The sequence below is a fragment of the Equus caballus genome, chromosome 19, assembly GCF_041296265.1.
Source record: "Equus caballus isolate H_3958 breed thoroughbred chromosome 19, TB-T2T, whole genome shotgun sequence".
NCBI lineage: Eukaryota > Metazoa > Chordata > Mammalia > Perissodactyla > Equidae > Equus > Equus caballus.
In genome coordinates, this window is record NC_091702.1 from 53,961,977 (window position 1) to 53,983,686 (window position 21,710).

Below are 21,710 nucleotides of genomic sequence, written 5' to 3' on the forward strand. Positions count from 1 at the left end.
TTTCAGACAAACAAAAACCAAGATAATTCATCCCTGGCATATCTGCACAAAATGAAATAATAAAGAATATTCTTCAGGCCGAAGGAAAATGATCTTAGTTACAAGGCAGAACATGCAGGAAGAAGTGAAGAGCAATAGAAAGGGTACATCTAAGTGAATATTGATTCACAAAACAAGAATAATTTCTTTTGGGGTTTAAAATATACAGAGAACTAAAATATATGGCAATAATAGCTATAGTTTGGGGAGGTGGATTAAAAGAGTTAATGTGTTCTAAGGTTCTTGCATAATCCAAGAAATGATAAAAGTACTAATTTATATTAGACTTTAATAAGGCAGGAGCATATTTTGTAATCTCTAGTGTAGCCACTAAAAGAATAACAAAAAAAATGTATAACTACCAAATGAATCAGTTTTTTTTTTTTTTTTGGAGGAAGATCAGCCCTGAGCTAACATCTGCCAATCCTCCTCTTTTTGCTGAGGAAGACTGGCCCTGAGCTAACATCGATGCCCATCTTCCTCTACTTTATATGTGGGACGCCTACACAGCATGGCTTGATGAGCGGTGCCATGTCCGCACCCGGGATCCGAACTGGTGAACCCCAGGCCACCTGAAGCAGAACGTGCAAACTTAACTGCTGTACCACCGGGCAAGACCCCAAATGAACCGTTTTAATAATGAAAAGTACATAATTCAAATCATGGCAAGAAACATGGATGGACCTTGAGGGTATTATGCTAAGCAAAATAAGTCAGACTGTGAAAGACAAATACCGTATGGCTTCACTCATATGTGGAAGATAAACAAAAACACAAACACGTAGATACGGAGACCATATTGGTGGTTACCAGAGGGGAAGGGATGAGCAGAGGGCTAAAGAGGTAAAGGGACACATGTACGGTGACAGATGGCAACTAGACTCTTGGTGGTGAACACAATGCAGTCTATACAGAAGTCAAAATATAATGATGTACATCTGAAATGTATACGTTATAAACCAATGTGACCTCAATAAAAAATGAATAAAATTTTTAAATAATTATATTTTTAAAAGGCAGCAAGAAAGAATGGGGGAACAAAACAGGCAAAACAAATCTGAAAAAAATAAGGTGGTAGCTGTAAAGCCCCATATTTCAGTAGTATTAGCACCAAGTGCATAGTCCAGGGAGAGTAGTTTCGGGGCTACAGAGTTGAGTTGTTACTTGAGTGGAACCAGAGTTGGAGGGACAGTGAGCCAGGAACTACGGAGGCAGATCTAGGATGAGGAGGAAAACAGTGTTGGGAATCACAGGCTTGCGTTCCCCAGAATGTTTGTTTGGTGACTTGAATTAAGGCAACCTGGGATGGCCTAAAAGGTAAGAGGGCAGACAACAGCTACCACTATGACAGAAAGACATTGATATATTTCTTCATTGTTTACAAAGCTTTCACATGCAATATGCCACCTGCTCATCACAACTCTGTGATACAAAGCAAGCAGAACCATAATCCCATTTTATACATGAAGAAATGCAGACTCAAGGGCCAGCCCCTTGCCCGAGTTGTTAAAGTTCCATGCACTCCACTCCAGGGGGCCCAGGTTCACAGGTTCAGATCCCAGGTGCAGACCTACTCCACTCATCAGCCATCTATGGAGGCAACCCACATACAAAATGGAGGAAGATTGGCGTGGATGTTAGTTCACAGCTAATCTTCCTCAAGCAAAAAAAGAAAAAAAAAGAGAAGGATTGGCAATGGATGTTAGCCCAGGGCAAATCTTCCTCACCAAAAAAAAAATAGAAAGAAAGAAATGGAGACCTGGAAGATTAAACAACTTCCCTGTAATCACACACTCAGTACTAAGGTTAGAGACTAAATCTTCCAATTCCCCATCCAGGACTGCTTCAGCCACATGACCTCTTAAGCTAGAGTAACAGAGGAGTTAAAACCTACTGATGTTGCCATGTACATTTTACCCCTAAATTTCTGTAGTGTATATTTCTCATCCTGCAAAGGCCCTGGGTAGCCCAGCACTCCTGAAGGGTTGCGAAAATTAAGTGAGCTGATGTACAAAACACTCTTGCATGGAGTAGATGCCCAAGAGGCGTCAGACTCACAGTAGGTAAGTCAAAGTCTCAGGGAAGTGGCTTAAGGGACAGGCAGGAACTAGAAACTATAGACGACAGCAAGATGGGGAGGATATATGTCCAACCTTTCAGGAGCTCCCAGACAAGGGAGGGGACAAGAGAACAGCATAAACTTCACTACAAGACAGAGCAACGACATGCAAAAGGCACAAAGAGCAGTGGGGGGATCACATCTAGGTCTCTCTCTGGACAGAAAGGGGACCTGAAAGTGCCAGGGTGGCTGGGGTGTGGTGCCCATGCCTGAGAGATGCAGCCAGAGTCATTACCTTTATAGCCAATACGACCACCACAATGGCTGCCATGCAGATGACCGTCAACCCTGTGGCCATGGCCCCAACCAACAGGATCTGGAAGCCAGCGCTGTGCTCAGCCACTAGAGGGAGGACAAAACAGGGGTGAGTGAGCAGAGGCTGGAAGCAAAGGGCAGCCATTCCCCCAGGGAAGCCTCAGCGTCAGGGCCAGAGGTGGGGATCGGCCAGGCCTTTCTCCCACCCCAGGCCTGGGGTCCTAAAGCCCAGCTCCCCGGACAGCAGACCATTGCCTGACCCATCGTGAAATCAATGGCTGATCTCTCAAACAGGGGCGTACCTCACACATTTCCCACCAGAGTGGACCCATTTTTAACACTCCCTCCCTCTATTCGACAAAACCAGTTTGAGTAATGTGTGAAATGAAACAAATAATAACATCCAGAAAAAAACCCAGAAGCGAACATTTTCTTTTATTAAACTTCATATTTATAATCATACTAGTAAAAAAAGTTAATTAAAAATTAAAGTAAAATTAATATCAAAATAGAAAAAAGAAGATAATCATATAACTTTTCACCTTAGGCCTGTTACACTTATTCCAGTGAGGCTGTGAGACCCTGGAAGAAGGTTCTAGGCTTTATCCTTGGCTGTTTTCCCAGCACCTGGCACGTAGCAGGTGCTGACTAAATATTTGTGACAGGAACCAAAGCATGAACAAGTGAATTTCTATTAGGACATAAAATGTAACTGGAAACAGGAAGAGGCAGGAAGGGAGTTTTGAAGAGATGAGTGATGTTTGACTCAACGAGAGTGTGAGAGAAACAGGACAATGGCCCGGATGTATGCTGTGCTGTAGGCGGAAGTGTTCCCAGGGTGCTTCATACCATCCCCAGCTCCTTTCCAGGAGCTTGAGCAGAACCCCGGTGCTCAGGGAAGTCTGGAAGGAGAAGGGTGGAGCCGAGGCCAGGCCCTCTGCCCTCTAACTAAGGGGTTAGATTGCCAGAAAGGTGTCTGAGGAATGCAGTCACTTAGGACAAGGGCAGTGTCCACAGCACCCACACAGTACCAGGAGAGGGGGGAGCCCAAATTCCCCAGAAAGTGTTCCTCCTGCCCTGAGGAAGCAGTCCCCTGCTTTTTGGCCACAGGTGGAAAGAGGGCGGATGGGGAGCAAATTGGGCCTGGGGAACACAGCTGCAGGGCATCGGAGGGGCTGCAGAGGGCTGTCCATAGAACAAGAAAAGGTTCTTACTGCACGCTGCACGGGCCTGTGTGGGAGCCTGCTGAGAAGCAGCATTTGAAACGAGACTTTCAGGTAACGTTTTATCTTCTCAGTTCACACATATTTTGCTAACTCATAAAACTTGTTCACCGACACAATTTATAGCAGCACAGAAGTTCGGAGGGAAGCAGGACGCCTGTGTGAAAATCAGCTCCACCACTCTGAGCACCTCCAGCCTTCAGCTTCCACCTCCATCAAACAGTCACACGGGAACTGGATTCACAGCCAACACTTACTATGTGCTTACCACGTTCCAGGGGCCGTTGTAAGGGCATTTTCTTACAGCGAGTAACTCAGTTCTACATTAACACCGTGTCAGGTCTTACAGCTACCCTCATTTCACAGATGAGAAAACTGATGCACAGAAATGCTAAGTAATCTTGTCTGAGGTCAACAGCAGTGCCAGGATTTGGACCCAGGCTGTCTGGCCTCAGTCTAAGCCCATCACCTCTCTGCTGTGCTATCTCTCAGATATGGTAATAAGCCTTTCCCATCTTCCAGAGAACTGGTTTAAGTGTCCAGGTGGTAATGAACGTAAGAGAATTTGGGGAACTGTGACGTGCCAGACAAATGTAAGTTACTGGACATTTACTCTTAGCACACACTGTACTCTAATCCTTGATAAATGTAGGGGCTAATGCTAATTTGCACGATCAATGCTAAACTAATCAATGAGAACCCTTCCCAAATGACCTTGACAACTGGTCTTCCTAACAAATATACATAAGATGTGGTTCTTACCCAAGACAGTGGTTCTCAATCCTGGCTGCACATTTGCATCCCCGGGGATGCTTTTAGAACCTATCACATCCAGGCTCTGCCCTTAGAGATTCTGACGGAATTGTTCTGGGATGGGGCACCAGCATCAGGACCATTTAAAAGCTCCCAGGTGATTCGAATGTGAATCAATGTGGAAAGGCCCTGCTCTGCGGAGTGTTTGGCAGGAAAGCATTTTCTGTCCTAGAGGATGAGGTTCCTCAGCAACCCTGATCCAGAGGGCATACCTGAGCTTTGCAGGACCTCCAGAAAGAGTTTCGCTTTGTAAATCCCGTCAGGGTAGGTATAATAGGTGCAGAAGTACTCCCCTGTGTCATTCACGGTCAGCGACTGGAGGATGAGGTCCAGGTTGGGGCCCGGGGCCACTCGCTTCCTGAAGACTGGGTAGATGTACCATCCCAAGGTAGGGTGATACACAGCTAGAGGTTGGTCCTGCTGCTCCCAGTTGACCTGAGTCACTTCCGCGGTGGTGGAGGAGAGGTGACACTGCAAGGTAACAGAGTCACCTTCCTCTGCAGAAATGTTACCCACTGTTACTATTCTGCCTGTCACCGCTCCTAGGGGAGGGGAAAAAGCACACATGAGTCCTGAGTCACACACGGCTGGCCCTGAATGTTCCCATAGAAGTTCCAAGGGGTTTGAGGCCAGAATTGGGTTTTGGAGCGATAGTCTGTCCAGTCGATCCTGTTACTCCCCCATATAGACTATAATTGTTACACAACGTAGCCCTGCACCCTCTCAGGATATTCTGCTGTAATATAACTTCATGACGAGCTCATTGATTATTTCCATATACTTTATTTTTGTCTCCCTATTCCAGATATAAGCCCTTATCAGCCACCACTTCTGTTTTATCGTACTCCCAGCAGCCAGTTCTGTGCGTGGCACATTATCCTTTGAAATAAAACCTGGCTGTTTGGTTGACTGCCATTTGGGTTGCCTGGAAAAACCTTCAGGAAAGCCACAAAATCAAAAAAGAAAGGAGGCTTGGAGACAAACACTGTTTCTTCCAGGCAATATCACCCTCCTCGGCACTCACCACCCCCGGCACCCTTGGGCACAGCTCCACTCTCAGATAGTTCAGAAAGCAATATAAATACTAAATTATACCACAGTTTTTAAATATTTATGCCCCCCTCAGAAACATTTGTCTGTGATTTTTAATATAGAAGGAAATAGATTTCACATAATTTCAGTCTATAATGGTAGACTCTCTGGAATCTGTGAAGAAGACATTTTTAATCCACAGAAAACGTACTATGTTTTTCTAGAAGTTTCCTCAAGGACAGAAGAAAGGACAATGGAGCAGGAGTGAACTGTAAACTGAACAGTAAACTGATCATTTCTCCTCCTTAATCCCTCTCTCTCCCGGTTTCTTTTCTTGGGTTGGTTAATCAGGCACACTCAACCCCAAGTTCCTCATCTGCGGCCCCAAACAGAACTGGGCCTCCTTCTCAGAGACTGCCTTTTCTCACACACGGGGACACAGGACTCTGAGGACTGTGTTCCCTTCCCTGAGAAAAATGTGACGTTCACTCCCAGCCACCCACTTCCTCCTCCCTGCTCTCCCTCCTCCACTTCCAGGCCTTACCTGAGGCGGGGAGGGGAGCCTGCCTCAGCCCCTGCGCCCAGATCAGGAGGAGACACCACTGCATGCTTCTGCCCAGGGGGCCTCCAGGAAGCAGATGTGGCCTCTTCTGCCACCGAAACTGGCCGACTGCAGATGGTGGTGAAACTGAGCCTATGAGAAAAGAGGGTCTCGGAAAAAACGAGTTCAGCGAAAACAATGTCACCAACAGATAAAACTCTCAACAAGTACGTAAACTGCGTAGGGCGAGCCACAAGAAAGACTTTGAAGGAAACACATTAAAAAATAAACAAAAATGTGGTTAGAGGTACACTGGTCTTTGGATTATTATTAGTCAATCTGTTTTTAAGCTCTGTCTTAATGTGCTTGGTTTTTGTCAGCCTTTATCTAACAAGCTCAAGGGCATCTGTGTAATGCCCAAGATGCTGCAGAACCTGTTACCTGTGGTATTCACTGGGCTCGCTGGTATGGCCACCCAGCCAGCAGTGGTCACTGCCAGAGCTGAGCAGCGTGGCTGTGCAGAGCAGGTCTGCACTGAGAGTTCCCCGGGCCACTCTGAGCCTTTGGGGGCAGTCGGCAGCCCCTGCAGCACAGGGTGACCTCGGTGGTCAGTCAGATACTGACTCACATTTCCATTTAAAAGCTCTAAAAGGAGCCACCATATTTTTTCTCCCCTGACTTGGGGTTGTGGGCTGGATAGATCTGGGTAGCCTTGATGCTGCTGCATGGGTGTAGGTCCTGGGAAAGGGATTCCATTTGCATGAGAAGGGGAAAGGAGTGCAGCCTGGTACATAAAATACTCCCCAGGGGCCCACCTGGTTGCGCAGCAGTTAAGTTCGCATGTTCCGTTTCTCAGCAGCCCAGGGTTCACCTGTTGGGATCCCCGGTGTGGACATGGCACTGCTTAGCAAAAAGCCATGCTGTGGTAGGCATCCCATGTATAAAACAGAGGAAGATGGGCATAGATGTTAGCTCAGGGCCAGTCTTCCTCAGCAAAAAGAGGGGGATTGGCAGTAGTTAGCTCAGGGCTGATCTTCCTCAAAAAAATTTAAAAAAACACTCCCCAGACCCCTCCAGGCCTTTCACAGCCCAGCCTTCCCATCTGCTTTTAAGTTCAGCTCAAGTCAGATGCAGAGATCACAACAGCGGGCAAAGGGGGCTGAGAATAGTCACACTTTCCATGAGGCCCGAGACTTGTACATAGGAAACACGACCTAGGGTTCTCTCAGGGCGCAGACCAATCCCAGCAGTGTCTTTAAGCTGCAGCCTCTCCAAAGTCTTCCGTCTGGCTCAGCAGCGGTGGGGGAGCTTGCGGGATCTCACAACTGTCTTCGCCCTCCTCTTCCCTGCCTCTAATCAAGTGCAACATCCTGCAGCTGCAGGTGCCCTGACCTCCGACCTCAGGCAAGCACTCCCACTCTCGGCCTCGTAGACCAGCACCTCCTGGTGGTGGGCTGTCTTGTGGCCAAGGAGGCAAGGAGGCCCCTGACCCCTGCAGGTCCACAGAGGGCTGTAGGAGCAGGGAGACAGGAAGCAAGGGAGAGAAGGGGGCGTGGCTGCTCAGGGCACCCAGAAGAGCCTGTCCTGTGTCCCCTCACCCCCAGCCACCATCTGCCATAGCCAAGCCCCTCACAGGGGAGCCATCTAGCAGTGGATGGTTGTTCCAAAGCCCCTCGTGGTGAGAGCTGCCTCAGAAAATCAAATACTCAACGTGAAAGGAATGTCTAGGACCTGAGGCTTTTTAGTAAGTCTGTGAGCCACCCGGCTTGTTGCCTGAAACTGGCTCAAGGCGAATGCAAATGGGGAGAATTTGGGGGTAGGGTTGCTGACTGTTGTTAGTTCAAGCTCCCTTCATGAGGTGACTCTGAGGACCTCCCCGACAAAGGCTGCCAAGGACTTCAGTGGACTATGGGAAATTCTTTTGCCTTCCCAGCTGTGAAAATAGGACAGAGACCCCCCAGGAGAGGTTGGAATGCAGAGTGAGAAGAAAAGTCTTGAAGAAGAAGCTGCTGACCTCTCCTCAGCTTAAGCCTCTGCTGCAGCCTCTCTTCAGAGCCCTCCCACCCACCACCATTGCTCCCCTTGATTTCCTCCCCCTTCCTAGATGAGATTATACTATCAATCCACCCCCTAGTCCCACCTCTGGGCGAGGTATCCTCTACTCTGGAAACTTACTTCCTACTTCCTACTACCCAGAGCCCTCAACATCCATGACAACTAGGACTGGGAAAGAAGTACAAGTTGTAGGGGAGGAAGACATTTCCTCTACCCACTCTGGGTCCTTCTGGCTGGACAACAAATTAAATTCATATGAGACAGAATAACAGGAGAAAATTAGACAAAGCTTTATAACATGTATACATGGGAGAAGCTCAGGAAAACTGAGCAACTCCCCAAAATGGCGGAGGTTCGCATCTTAAATACCCTCCTCAGCTAAGGGCAAAGGAGGATGTTGGGGGTGGGAGGAGTCAGTTATGGGAGATTACCAGAAAAGCGCAGTAAACAAGGGTAAGTTTATGCAGACTTAAGTTCTCGCCTTCCGCATTGATAAGAGTTTCTAGAGATAAGGTCATCCCCCCTTCTTCCTGGTACAGAGAGGGAGACACCTTTACAGATGGAGATTTTCTTTATGAATGTAAATGTCTCTTAACAAAGGGTAAGTAAATTCTACTTTTCAGATTTCTCTCATGTCTGCAGTTTTTAAAAGTAACCAGCCCAAAATAATCCTCATGCCAAAGAGACGTATCTTGAGGTGGCCAATTCCATCCCCCACAAAGTAAACAATTCATTCAAAGAAGCTCTCAGTCATCAAGGGCTCTCCCTCCACCAGCAAAAAGAATGCCAGGCCTAGACGGTTTCACAGTGGGACTATAACAAACCTTTAAAGAGCATATCATCTCAATGTCACTTAAAATAGACAGACATAGAACACAAAGGAGAACTTCCAAATCAGTTTTATGAAGTGAATTTCAAATTGTTATAAAAATGATTAAGATTGCACACAATTAAAGAAAATCAGATCTTGATCTTACTTACCAATATTGAGGAAAAATTCTAGACAAAGTATTGTCACACAGGCCCCAATAGCGTATTAAGCAAAACACACAATGACTAGGTAAAATTTATTCTAGGACTACAAGGGTGATTCAATACTGGGAAATCCATTAATATTACATACTAGATCTACATAGAAAAAGCATATGGTCATTTCCTTTGATGCTGAAAAGAAAATTCAATCCCCATGACTGATGTTTTTTTTATTGAGGTTATGACAGTTTACAACCTTGTGAAATTTCAGTTGTACATTATCGTTTGTCAGTCATATTATAGGTACACGACTTCACCCTTCATGCCTACCCTCCATCCCCCTTTCCCCTGGTAACCACTAATCTGTTCTCTTTGTCCATGTGTTTGTTTATATGCCACATATGAGTGGAGTCATACAGAGTTTGTCTTTCTCTATCTGGCTTATTTCGCTTAACATAATACCCTCAAGGTCCATCCATGTTGTGAATAGGAGGATTTTATCCTTTTTTATGACTGACTAGTGTTCCATTGCCTATATATACCATATCTTCTTTATCCAGTCATCAGACCCATGACTGATTTTTTAAAAAATCAATAAATCCTTTCTTAACGTAATTATACACATGCATACATGAGCCTCAAAGCCAATCTCTCTTTTAATGGGAAAACATTAGAGGTATTCCCACAAAGGTGAAGAATAAGACAAGGATACTCACTATTTCCACCACTAGTTAACTTCTCAGAAGTATCAGCCAATTCAATTAAGTAAGAGAAGCAGGTAGAGGCCTAAGAATTAGAAATAAGGATATAAAGCTATCTCTAGTTATTGATGCTTCATACATGGAAAACTCAAGTGAATCAATGGGAAAAATGCCATAAACAATAGAATTCTGCAAAATTTGGATATAAAATTAACACAAACAAACAAATAGTTTTCCTATATACAATTACTAACCAGTTAGGAGGTATTTCGGAAGAGAATGCCATTTACAATGGCAGCAAAAAAGGATAATTTACTTGGCAATAAATTTGACAAGAAATGTGCAAAAGCCATTTGAAAAAAAACTTTACTCCATTGAATCAGCAGCTACCCAAATATACTTTTTTTTTTTTTTTTTTTTTTTTTTTAAAGATTTTATTTTTTCCTTTTTCTCCCCAAAGCCCCCCGGTACATAGTTGTGTATTCTTCGTTGTGGGTTCTTCTAGTTGTGGCATGTGGGACGCTGCCTCAGCGTGGTCTGATGAGCAGTGCCATGTCCGCGCCCAGGATTCGAACCAACGAAACACTGGGCCACCTGCTGCGGAGCGCGCGAACTTAACCACTCGGCCACGGGGCCAGCCCCTACCCAAATATACTTTTAAATGAAACTGTATAGGGGCCGGCCCAGTGGCGCAGCGGTTAAGTGTGCACATTCCACTTTGTGCACCCGGGGTTCACTGGTTTGGATCCCCAGTGCGGACATGGCACTGCTTGGCAAACCATGCTATGACAGGAGTCCCACATATAAAGCAGAGGAAGATGGCACAGATGTTAGCTCAGGGCCAGTCTTCCTCAGCAAAAAGAGGAGGATTGGCAGCAAATGTTAGCTCAGGGTTAATCTCCCCCCCCCCCCCCCCCCGCCAAAAAAAAGAAACTGTATAAATATGAAAAGAAAACATGGATGAGTTCCTTCAAAACCTGGAAATGGAGAAAACCTTTTTAACTGTGCCTCAAAATCTAGACTCAATAAATATAATTTGGTGAGGAAGCTGACTACACAAAGACTTTTTTAAAAGGCTTTTGCATTTAAAATAATCATAAAGGTCAAAAGACAAATGACAAATGCAGAAAGAATACTCGAGACTTATTTCGCAACCAAATGATTCATCATCTCCTTACCATAAAGAGTTCATAGAAATCGAGAAGAAAAAGACCAACAACAGTGAACAGGTCAAAACACATGAGCCGAATAAAAAAGGAAATACAAATGTTCCTTAAACATATGGAAAGTTCCCCAATCCCCGTCATACAGAGAGAGAGATGTATTAAGACCACACTGGGATACCATTCTCCCCCAGCAAATTGGCAAAAATCAAAATTTTAACAGTATACTCTGTTGGTGAGGCTGTGGAGAAACAAGTCCTGTCATATATTGTTGTTGGGAATACAAAATGATACAACTCTTTTGGAGGAGAATTTGTCAATATCTATCAAGATCACAGCTGTGTTTACCCGGAATCCCACTCCTAGAAATCTATTTTAAGGCCATAACTGCACAAATATGAAATGACATATGCGCAAAGTTATTCGTTGAGGCCTTATACGTACTAGCAAAAAATGTGAAACAACTCAAATGTCCATCACTAGGGGCCTGCTTGAATAAACCACGACATCCAGTCCCTTACTGAATGAACTATGGTACCTCCGCATGATGGAGAAGTAGGCAACCACAAAAAGCATGAGGGCGAGCTCAACGTGTGGCTATAGAGTGATTTCCAGAAGACACTGTTACATTGAAAAGCAAAGCGCCAAAGAGTGTGTGTAGTGTGCAACCTCTGCGGAAAAGGGCAAAAGGAACAAGAACATAAGTACAAATTTGCCTGTATTTGTAATAAGAAACACTGTAAGAATTAATCAGGAATTAATTTCAAATTACATTAATGTTGTTGGAAACCAAGCTTTTCAGCATAAGAGAAAATAGAAGTATAAACTAAAATAATTAAGTAAAACCATGTAAAGTTAAATTTGAATTTGAGCTATTAATACCTAGCCATGAATTTAAAGAATGTATATATCGTCATGGTTGGCTCCTTGAAAGAGAAAAAAACAACAACAATATTCCAATAGTAATGAGGGTCCCTAGAATCAGTTTATGGTTTCTAAAACCACTCAGCATTTGAGGAACCAGGACTTCTGAGAGAAATGGCTGACTCCAGGTTTGGGGCAAGGAATGTACAAGGCAAGTGTGGGACATCTCATTCTCCCAGGAACTGAGGCATCTCAAAGATTAATGTGGTCATGTCAAAAAGACCAGACCAAGGCAGGGGCCACAACTGGCCGAAGTTGGGCCAATTACAGTATAAAAAAGAAAAATTGCTATAAGAATACGTTAAAAGCCATGAATCTACAGGTGACACTCCAAAAACAGAAAATGCCAAACAAAATAAATCTCCTTTGCCACTATTGGAGGTTGTTATTACAGCAACTCTTTGTTCTGAAAATTGGTAAAGTTAAAAGTATTTATCCTGTCTTTCCATTTGGAACTGTATTTAAGGATAGCTAAATAGCCCCAGTTGATGAGGGAAAACCCTTCTTTACAGAATAATTCCAGCTAATAAATATAGAATAAATCTTGTAAACCCTAATGAAATAGTTGATTTAGTTAAGGATCATGCAAGGAAACGAAAACCATTAAGTGACATGTGATGGCAAAGCGGATGTCCCAACGTCCTAAAGCCCCCACAGATCGCTTGCTGGTCACATGGGAGGAAATGAAACTGCTCAAGGGAGCAATCAAGCTGTCCCCACTTTATCCCAGTGACTAATCTAAACATTACTTAAATTTGAACCACCAGACGCAGTATGCCTTCTCATGGAACCCCATAGGAAGTGTACAGTATCATCTAGGAAATATTCTTGCCTAAAATGTTTAAGCTGAATCTAATCAGGCCTTGAGACCTAACTTCTAGTTTATAGGAAACCCAGGACAGAAGATAGGTAAACAAGTTAAATTACCCCACTACAAAGCAGAGAAAAATGCCAAATGTGAAGCAATTGCTCCAACAAGGCAAGGTCATGGGAAAGAAGAGGGAAGGGACGGCACTGTAGATTTAAAATAAATTTAGGAGACGTAGCCAAATGCAATTCATGGTCCTCAATTGATCCTTGGTTTGGACAAAGACATTTTGGGGACAATTGCTAGAAATCAAATACGGATTAAGCATTAAATTATATTAATAAACCTTTGATAGTTTTGATTAGTGTGTGTTATGACCTGAATTGTGTCCCTCCCCTGCCAGGGGCCCCAGATTCATATGTCGAAGTCCTGATCCTCAGGAACTCAGAATGTACCTGTACTTGGAGATAAGGTCGTTAAAGAGGTGATGAAGTTCAAATGAGGTCTTCAGGGTGCGCCCTAACCCAATATGATTAGTGTACTTACAAGAAGAGGAGATTTGCGCACAGAGAGATACACATAGACAGAGGGACAACCACGTGAGGACACAGTGAGAGGTGGCCATCTACAAGCCCAGGAGAGAGGCCTCAGAAGTGACCAACCCTGCTGACACCCTCATCTTGGACTTCCAGCCTCCAGAACTGTGAGAAAATAAATTCCTCTTGTTTAAACCACCCAGTCTGTGGCATTTTGCCATGCAGCCCTACCAAACCAATACAGCGTGATAAGGATATTGTGGTTTTATAGGAAAAATTTTTACAGATTTCTACTGAAGTTTTTAAGTGTGAAATGTCATCATGTCTATAATTTTTAAATCCCTAAAAAGTAATGAAGAAAAGGTGGCAAAATGTTGATGGTTAAATTTAGGTGACGGGAATATGGGTATTCATTTTCTTTCTACTTCTCTGTAAATTCAAAATTCATAGTAAAAAGTCAAAATTAAATGAAAGGAAACGTTCCAGTGCAGCTGGGAGAAAGAGGGCTGCAGGCAGGATGGGAAGCACAAGGACAAAGAGCCCAGGGGAAGACCCCTTACACGGGGTCCCCTCTCTGCTGTGGGATTGAACTCCGGGCTCTGCCTTTTAACCCATCTGAGCATGATACTGGGTGATTAGAATTCAAGCACACATTGCATCTGAGGAATTGCCAACAGTAAGGCTGGGAGAAGTGAACAATTAAAAATGAATTTGGTTTGGCTGTAAAACATTACTAATTTCAGTCGCTTACATGAACTACTAAACATTTAAGTATAAATACTGTTCAGCATAATAATAATTATGCGTACAACTGAAAAATACAGTTGGAAATATATAATTAATTTAAAATGTCATAATAATTAAAGGAGCTTTTCAGTATTTAGCCAAATTCCTCATATTGGATAGGCAGCTCCTCGTCTGAACTAAGGCTGCCTGATTCTCTGTCATAACAAAACTCACAGCCCTAACACATTTTTTCACATCAATCAATCAACAAATATTGAGCACTTACTTTGCAAAACTGCCGTGCTAGGCGTTATGGTTGATATGAAGAAGAAGAGTTTGCTCAAGGCCTTCACAATCTAATTAGGAAGTTTGGGTTGTTTTTTTGTTTTGGGGGGGGTTTTTTTGGTGAGGAAGATTGGCCCTGAGTTAACATCTGTTCCCAATCTTCCTCTGTTTTTTTTTCCTCCCCAAACCTCCAGCACATAGTTGTACATCCTAGTTGTAAGTCCTTCTAGTTCTTCTATGTAGGATGCTGCCACAGCATGGCTTGATGAGCAGTGTGGCAGGATCCAAACTGGCAAACGCCAGACCACAGAAGCAGAGTGCACAAACTTAATCACTCGGCCACAGGGCCAGCCCCTAGTTAGGACGTTTTATACTCAAACAAAAATGATGTAAAATATAAAATAGGCTAAAAATGCGAATGACTGGTTCAGACGAGCAAAGGTGGATTTACAGGATGGTCATTCGTATCCGGGAAAAGGAGAAAGAGGTAGCTGTGTGGATGAAGCAAGGATGTCTAAGCTTAGCAAGGAGATATGTCTAAATAACATAAGGGCAGATTCGGAAGCAGTAACAACTGATGGCATACACCCAATGCCTGGACAGAAGCGCGATGATGGTGTTAATCCACATACCCAGATTCCTGTGCTCCCAGGTGACACCTCAGAAATATGATGGGACACTCAAGCATGCTTTTACAGAATGTTTACAAACATATTATGAAAAACAAAACATACTATGGATGCGGATGGTGTGGTGGCTCAACGGAAGGCATGAACAAAGTCGCAATAGAAGAGGGGCCGTGGATTCTGAAGTCCCCGCCTAGTGTCACAGGGTTGATGCGCACAGCCTGCTCCTGTGGTCAAAAGGGTCAAGTGGCAAACATAAAGGCTGGATGCTCCAATGAAAGTAGTGACTGGAGAGCCACTGGAAGTGTCAGACTGTGGCCCCACAATGGTCCTGGCTCAAAACAGACACATGTTCTCTTTGCCTTACAGAATTGAAGACACCTTTCCACAGTGTCTGAGAAAAGACTTCAAAAAGAGAGGTGAGACATGATCTGAGGTATGAAGAGCCAAGAGCATGTAGAATTCTACCAGGGGGAAAAGAGGGGGCAGAATTGAGGTGTGGCCTCCAGAGCTCCATTCAGCTCTCAGTAAGACCTTGCCCTACCCCAAACTGCCTCCCGCCTCACCATTACAATCTGCAGTAAAGACCACCGCCAACGAGGCTATGCCTAGCGTGGCTTATCTTCCTGCTTATGTTACCCAGCACCAGAAGTCCAAGCCTCCTAGGTCAGTGCTTATCACCTGGATTCCCTTCCTTTAAGGCTCTAATCTGACCCACTTCCCCACTCTTCCTGCCTCCCCCGACTCCAAACTCCCATTCTGACCTCTGGGCCTCACAGGCTGTCATCAGCAATATTCTTTTTATCTTCAAACTCTTCTTTAAATCACTGGTTTTCAAAGTGTGGACCTGGACCAATAGCATCACATTGCTTGAAAACTTGGAAGAGATACAAATTCCCAGGCCCCATCCCAGACCTACTGAATCCAGATCTCTGAGGGTGGGGCGGCAGTCTACACTGCGACAAGCCCTCAAGGTGACAGGGCAGTTGTGAAGTATGTCTGCAAGGACTCTCCTTCCAGATCAAGGAAAGCAGCCTTTTTCACGCCTGGATCACCACAGTGGCCCACCTTCCTTCTTGCATATTAATTAACATATCCCCCTAAAACAGCAACGAGGCCACCTCTTCCAACTTTTCTCTTCACCTCTAACTTCTTAAGTCACCACACACACACACACACACACACACATTCACTACTTCTGAATCATCCTGTCTGAATTTCTTAGAACTAATTCTCTTTTCTTTTACCCTAAAGCAATGGTCTCCACATTTTTTCCTTTTAATTTCATACACCATCAGTTAGAAAAAATTTGAGCAGTGACCTCCGAAATGTGTATATTTATATGAAGTATGTGGATATAGGGCTGTAGTAATACATTTTATACATTATAAAACAAAAACTGAGAATAGAAAAAAATTAGAGATTAGGAAAAAATATTTAAATAACAAGTGTAGGATCTTCCTTATGCACCACAGTGACTCATTTTGTGCAAATTATGTTGGAGACATCAGCTTTGAAGGAACTGAGACACAGCAAGGGTTGTGCTTCCCCTGCAAGTTTCTAGACCCAGAGACATGTGGGCCCTCTGACTAGGAGCACAAGTTAGATTTTTGCAGTTGTGTAATAGTAAATGATCAACAACAGCTCTCCTAGACAAAAAGGCCCATGTTTGTAGCCTCTGTCAATGTCAGTGCTATAAAAACTCCCACTGGGATGATTTCAAGTGTAGGGGAGGAAGACAAATCCTCTACCCTTTGGGTCCTTCTGGCTGGGCTACAAATTACATTCGCATGAGACAGAATAACAGGAGAAAATCAAACAAAGCTTTATAACATATATACATGGGAGAGACCCAGGAAAACTGAGCAACTCTCCAAAATGGCGGAAGTTCTCATCTTAAATACCATCTTCAGCTAAAGACAAAGGAGGATGTTGGGGGTAGGGGGGAGTCAGTTATGGGAGATTACGAAAAAAGCACAGTAAAGAAGAACAAGGTTATTATGCAGATTTAAGTCCTGCTTTCTGCATTGATAAGAGTTTCTAGAGATAAGGTCATCTGCCCTTCTTCCTGGTACAGAGGGAGATACATTTACAGATGGAGATTTTCCTTACAAATGTAAATATCTTTTACAACGCGTGAATTTTTACTTTTCAGAGCTTCTCCCCTGTCTGCAGTTTTTAAAAGTAACCAGCCCAAAATAATCCTCATGCCAAAGAGGCACATTTTGGGGTGGCCAATTCTGACGCCCGACACAAGCTACCAACATGATGTTCTTGAACATGAAGTTTGGGGAGCGCACAATCGTCTCCAACAAGCCTGCACAAGCCAACTCCGCGACTGGATTTTTGTTCCTAAAACTTCCTGATTAAGGTGTTTTTTTCAGTTATTTCTCTCTCTTCCAGGGAACCATTTTCTTAATTAAGCATTTTCTAATTAACTTGCTCCCTTTTAATTTCTCAAAGCCCCTGCTATGGCCAGGGCAGCTTTTCAGTCCTTCTGGCTTTGGTGGGGGACTCCAGGTCTGATACGGAAGCCAGATGGTCACCTGGGTCTTTTCCACTTGGGGGTAAGAGTGGTGGGAGAGAGAAGCAGTGACAGCCGTGCCTTGAAAGTCCTCGTCACATGGCCCTATGTCAAAGACATGGGCTTATGCAAATTCACCCAGCCTACACAAAAGGAAGCTGGGATTTAGATCTCTCGAAAACCCAGGCTCCTTAACCACAACAGCCTCTGCCTCCCTGCTCCTCTCCCCACATGCAAACCCCTAACCTGATAGTAGCGCGTAGGTAGGAGCTCTCAAACTTTCAGAGTCAAATGAAAGTAAAAACTATTTACTAAAGTGAGTATTGACTAACGCGAATGGAGCATTTACCTGGTGCCAGCCACAGTTCCAACTGCTTTATGAGTATCCTCATTTTGCACATGAGGAAACAGGTTTGGAGAAGTTAGACAATTTGCTCAAGGTCACATAGCTAGTAAGAAGTGAAATTTGGTACCGATGTGGGTGCTGCATGGGGTAAAAAACCCAGAAAAGTGTGCCCCTGTCCTCAAGATGCTTTCCAAAAGCTGACAGCCTCCTTAGGAAAGCAAGACCAACGTAAGTGAAGTAATTAGAAAATCTTCACAGACAGCCTGTAATTAGCTGTAATGTAATATCCCCCACAGCTAAGACAAGTGCTTCCTGGTGGAGGCCATGAGACCTGACCCCTGCCTCCAGAGCTATAATCACTCTTCTAAAAACTCAGAATCTAGGTCAGATGGGGCCCTCAGCCCACAGCCTGGTACTTAATTCTCTCTGCCAAGGAATCCCATCTGACCAAACGACATAGCCATAAAATAGCTATAGAAAGCTGCTTTGCATGCACAGTTTTTTCCATCTTTCTCAGACTAATGAGAAAATATTTTTAAACCTCAGTTTAAAAGTTTCTAGTTCTCAAGTGCCATAAAAGTCCTAAGTCTGGGCTCTGGGCTTCCGCCCAACCTCTCTCTCGTGTGCTATCAGTTCTTCGAGGTCGCTCACTGTGGTCCATCCTAAACTGACAACGCGGACAGAGAACCGGACATCCCTAGAGGAAGAGGAACTTCAGAAGTCAGAGCTTGTTCCTGTTCCCACTGCTGTGGAACAAGCTACCCAAAAACTCAGGGACTTAGAACAGCAGCCGTTTTATTCTCTCTCACATTTCTGTAGCTGACAAATTCTTAGCCGGGTGAGCATATTAGTTTCCCAGGACTGCCATAGCAAAGTACCCCAGACGGGGTGGTCTAAACCACAGAAATTAGTTTTCTCACAGTCCTGGAGGCTAGAAGTCTAAGACCAAGGTGTTGCCAGGCAGGTTTGGTTTCCTCTGAGTCCTGTTAAAGCAACCAGATTAGGCCCAAGATGGAGTGGCTCATGCTAGTCCCACATCTTCAAACCAAAGCTTAACTAAGTTTCTGTGCTCAGCTCTCCTAGAAAAGGAAGGGCTAAGTCAATCAGTCAGCACTTGCCAGCTCAGCACAAGTTACCCGACCTGGCTCCAGGCCTTCCCTTTGCTCCATATGAAAAAGTAACCTTGCTTTAGCTAATCAGCAAATGCCCAGTATAACGCCCTTGTTCCTGCTCACTTCGGTCTTTAAAAACCCTCTTGCTTTGTACAACTCTTTGGGGCTCCTTTCTCACCACTAGATTAGATGCTCCCCAATTCATGAATCATTGAATAAAAGCCCACTAGATAAGTAAATTGTCCATGGAAATTTTTGTTTTAACAGGCGTCTCTCCTTGGCTCGTAGATGGCCATCTTCTCGATGTCTTCACGTGGTCTTCCTTCTGTGTGGTCTGTGTCCTAATCTCCTCTTCTTATAAGGACACTAGTCAGATTGGATTAGGGCCCAGCCATATAACCTCATTTTACCCTAATCACCTCTTTAAAGGCCCTATCTCCAAAGAAAGTCACATTCTGAGGTCCTGGCGGTTAGGATTTCAACAAATGAATTTGGAGGGGGCAGGGGATAGGATGCAGGCCATAACAGTGAGATTTTTGCTCTTGTACATTCCCTGATGTCACTCAGCGGAACTCAGTTGGCAGATGGAATGGTCTAGGGGGTCCAAAATGGCTTCAATCACCTGTCTGGTAGTTTGGTGAGAATGGCTAGAAGACTGAGCTCAGCTATGCCTGTTGAGCAGACAGCCTTCATATGGCATCTCCATCCTGGCCGTCTTGGGGTAATCAGATATTTTACATGAAGGCCAGCACCTCAAGAGAATCAGGCATGACCTTTATTTTGTTGTTTTTTTACTATTTGTGTGTGTGTTTGTGAGGAATATTGTCCCTGAGCTGACATCTGTGCCAGTCTTCTACTTTGTATGTGGGATGCCACCGCAGCATGGCTTGACGAGTAGTACATAGGTCTGTGCCCAGGATCTGAACCTGCAAACCCTGGGCCATCAAAGCAGAGTGTGCAAACTTAACCACTACACTATCAGGCCAGCCCCAGCCATGACCTTTTGTTACCTAGCCTCAGAAGTCACATAGCACCACCTCTGCCATGCTCTGTTGGTCAAAGCAGTCACAAACCTGCCCTGATTTGAGCGGAGGGGACACGGGCCCCACCGCTCAATGGAAGGAGTTTCAAAGAATTTTTGTCCCCTTTTTAAATTGATGCAAGCTGTTTACAGTTCAGCCATATCATCCACAAAGTTTCCTACCTCTCTGTCATCTTGACTCAGATGAGAAGAGCTCAATAAACACCACAGTTATTCTCAACCCTCTGGGTTCCTCTCTGCTTCTTAAGGGCTGGTGCAGGTGGCTCAGGTTTATAAGAACCAAACGGTTCCTTTTAGGCCTCACCTGCCATCTGAGTTCGTTAATTCTTCACGTTCTTTTCTAGTGACCCAAACACTCCAACTTTGGCGTTGTGGTTTCTTCTTTACCAACATGGCTGCTGTGCCTGGTCACAGGGAGTCCTGACTTCCACAGTCTCCATCACTACCCCATCTCTCCATCGTGTCTGGGATATAATTTGTGATCCCTTCTGTTTCCTTTTGGAGCTGTTTTACTGGGCTTAGACCACTCACTCCTGCACCTCAGAGCTCTTTTTGGGGGCGGGGGGGGGGGGGGGGGGGCGGGGATGATTAGCCCTGAGCTAACATCTGCTGCCAATCCTCCTCTTTCTGCTGAGGAAGACTGGCCCTGAGCTAACATCCATGCCCATCTTCCTCCACTTTACATGTGGGACACCTGCCACAGCCTGGCTTGCCAGTTGGTGCCACGTCCGCACCCTGGATCTGAACCGGCAAACCCCGGGCCGCTGAAATGGAACGTGCGAACTTTGCTGCGCCACCAGGCCAGCCCCAAGAACTCCCATTTTGTATCCTGCATGTTGTTTGCCCTGCTCCCATCTCGGCTGGTTCTTTTTATTGAAAAAATTGGAATTTGGGTATGTCTGACCCAGATGAGGCAGGCCTTCCAGAATTCTATTTGCTAGAGAGACTAGAAAGCCCAGGAGATAAACGTCCCTAAGAGACGACCACATGAGGCACTGACAGTCTGACTTAGGAAAAAAAGCCTCAGTTCTCAGAATCTCCACTCCTGTCAGATCCTGAGTGGTAATAGTCACTTGGATCCATCCTAGTTCCCATCTCTTAAACAGTCTGGATACTGGATGCTGGATCCTGGTGAGACAGGGCATTAATAAAAACTGAAAGATCTAGTCGTTCCCTACTTTAAAACTGCCTTGTGACTGATCATATCACTAAGAAAGGGGGTGCTCTTCCCTCTTCCATGGAGGAGGGTTCCAGGGTATCCTGGGACAGGTCTGTTTTACTGGCATTGAGTCCATGTGAACCACCCTCCGGGGTGGGGGCGGCGGGGGGGAGGCGGCTTCAAGAAATCTCTAGGGGAGAATGTTCCAGAGACAGGGGCATTTGGGAGTGAGATTTGAATTATTAAATTAATCAGCCCCCTTCCGTGTCTACAGAGGAGGCCTGGGAATCTCAGCTCAGAAGAGAAAAGTCTCCGCTGTGCTCCTTCCCTTGCTTGGCTCCCGTTTTCCATCCCCTGGGCGGGCAGGGTCTCTGGTGGCCCAGTGGTATTTCTTTGCGTCTTACCAGCACACAGCTTCCAGGAGGCCTGGCTGGAGGGGTGTGAGTGCCTGCACGGACCCGGCCACTTTTAAGTCTGGTAACTTCATGCACCAGGAGTTTTCTGAACTAAGTTTCTTCATCTGTTAATTGCGAGTTACACCACCTGCTCATTAACCTCAAAGGGCTGTTGTAGGAACCAAATTTTCTAAATGACTTAAAATGAATAGCTTCACTACACAGACACAAATATTCTATCTCACGTCTTTGACTATCTCCTTTGTGATATTCAAAGGGTGTGGAATGATTTTAACAGCAACTTCCAGACTTAA

General features: G+C 44.8%; 1 protein-coding gene across 2 annotated transcripts in view; it reads right to left on the bottom strand.

The window, feature by feature from the left end:
* Window positions 1–20,114, bottom strand: part of TIGIT (T cell immunoreceptor with Ig and ITIM domains) — a 32,342-nt gene extending 12,228 nt beyond the window's left edge. Inside the window, exons 1-5 of one of the 2 annotated variants that reach the window (XM_070243814.1) lie at window positions 20,005–20,114; window positions 9,766–9,835; window positions 6,026–6,175; window positions 4,662–4,991; window positions 2,394–2,500 (exon numbers count right to left, since the gene is read on the bottom strand). In XM_070243814.1, coding sequence (XP_070099915.1) covers window positions 2,394–2,500; window positions 4,662–4,991; window positions 6,026–6,089 — 501 coding nt within the window. In that variant the 5' untranslated portion in view covers window positions 6,090–6,175; window positions 9,766–9,835; window positions 20,005–20,114. Of the gene's footprint in view, window positions 1–2,393; window positions 2,501–4,661; window positions 4,992–6,025; window positions 6,202–9,765; window positions 9,836–20,004 lie in introns of those variants that run through there. The other variant, XR_002801849.2, reaches the window with a different exon arrangement.
* Window positions 20,115–21,710: the final 1,596 nt, after the last annotated feature.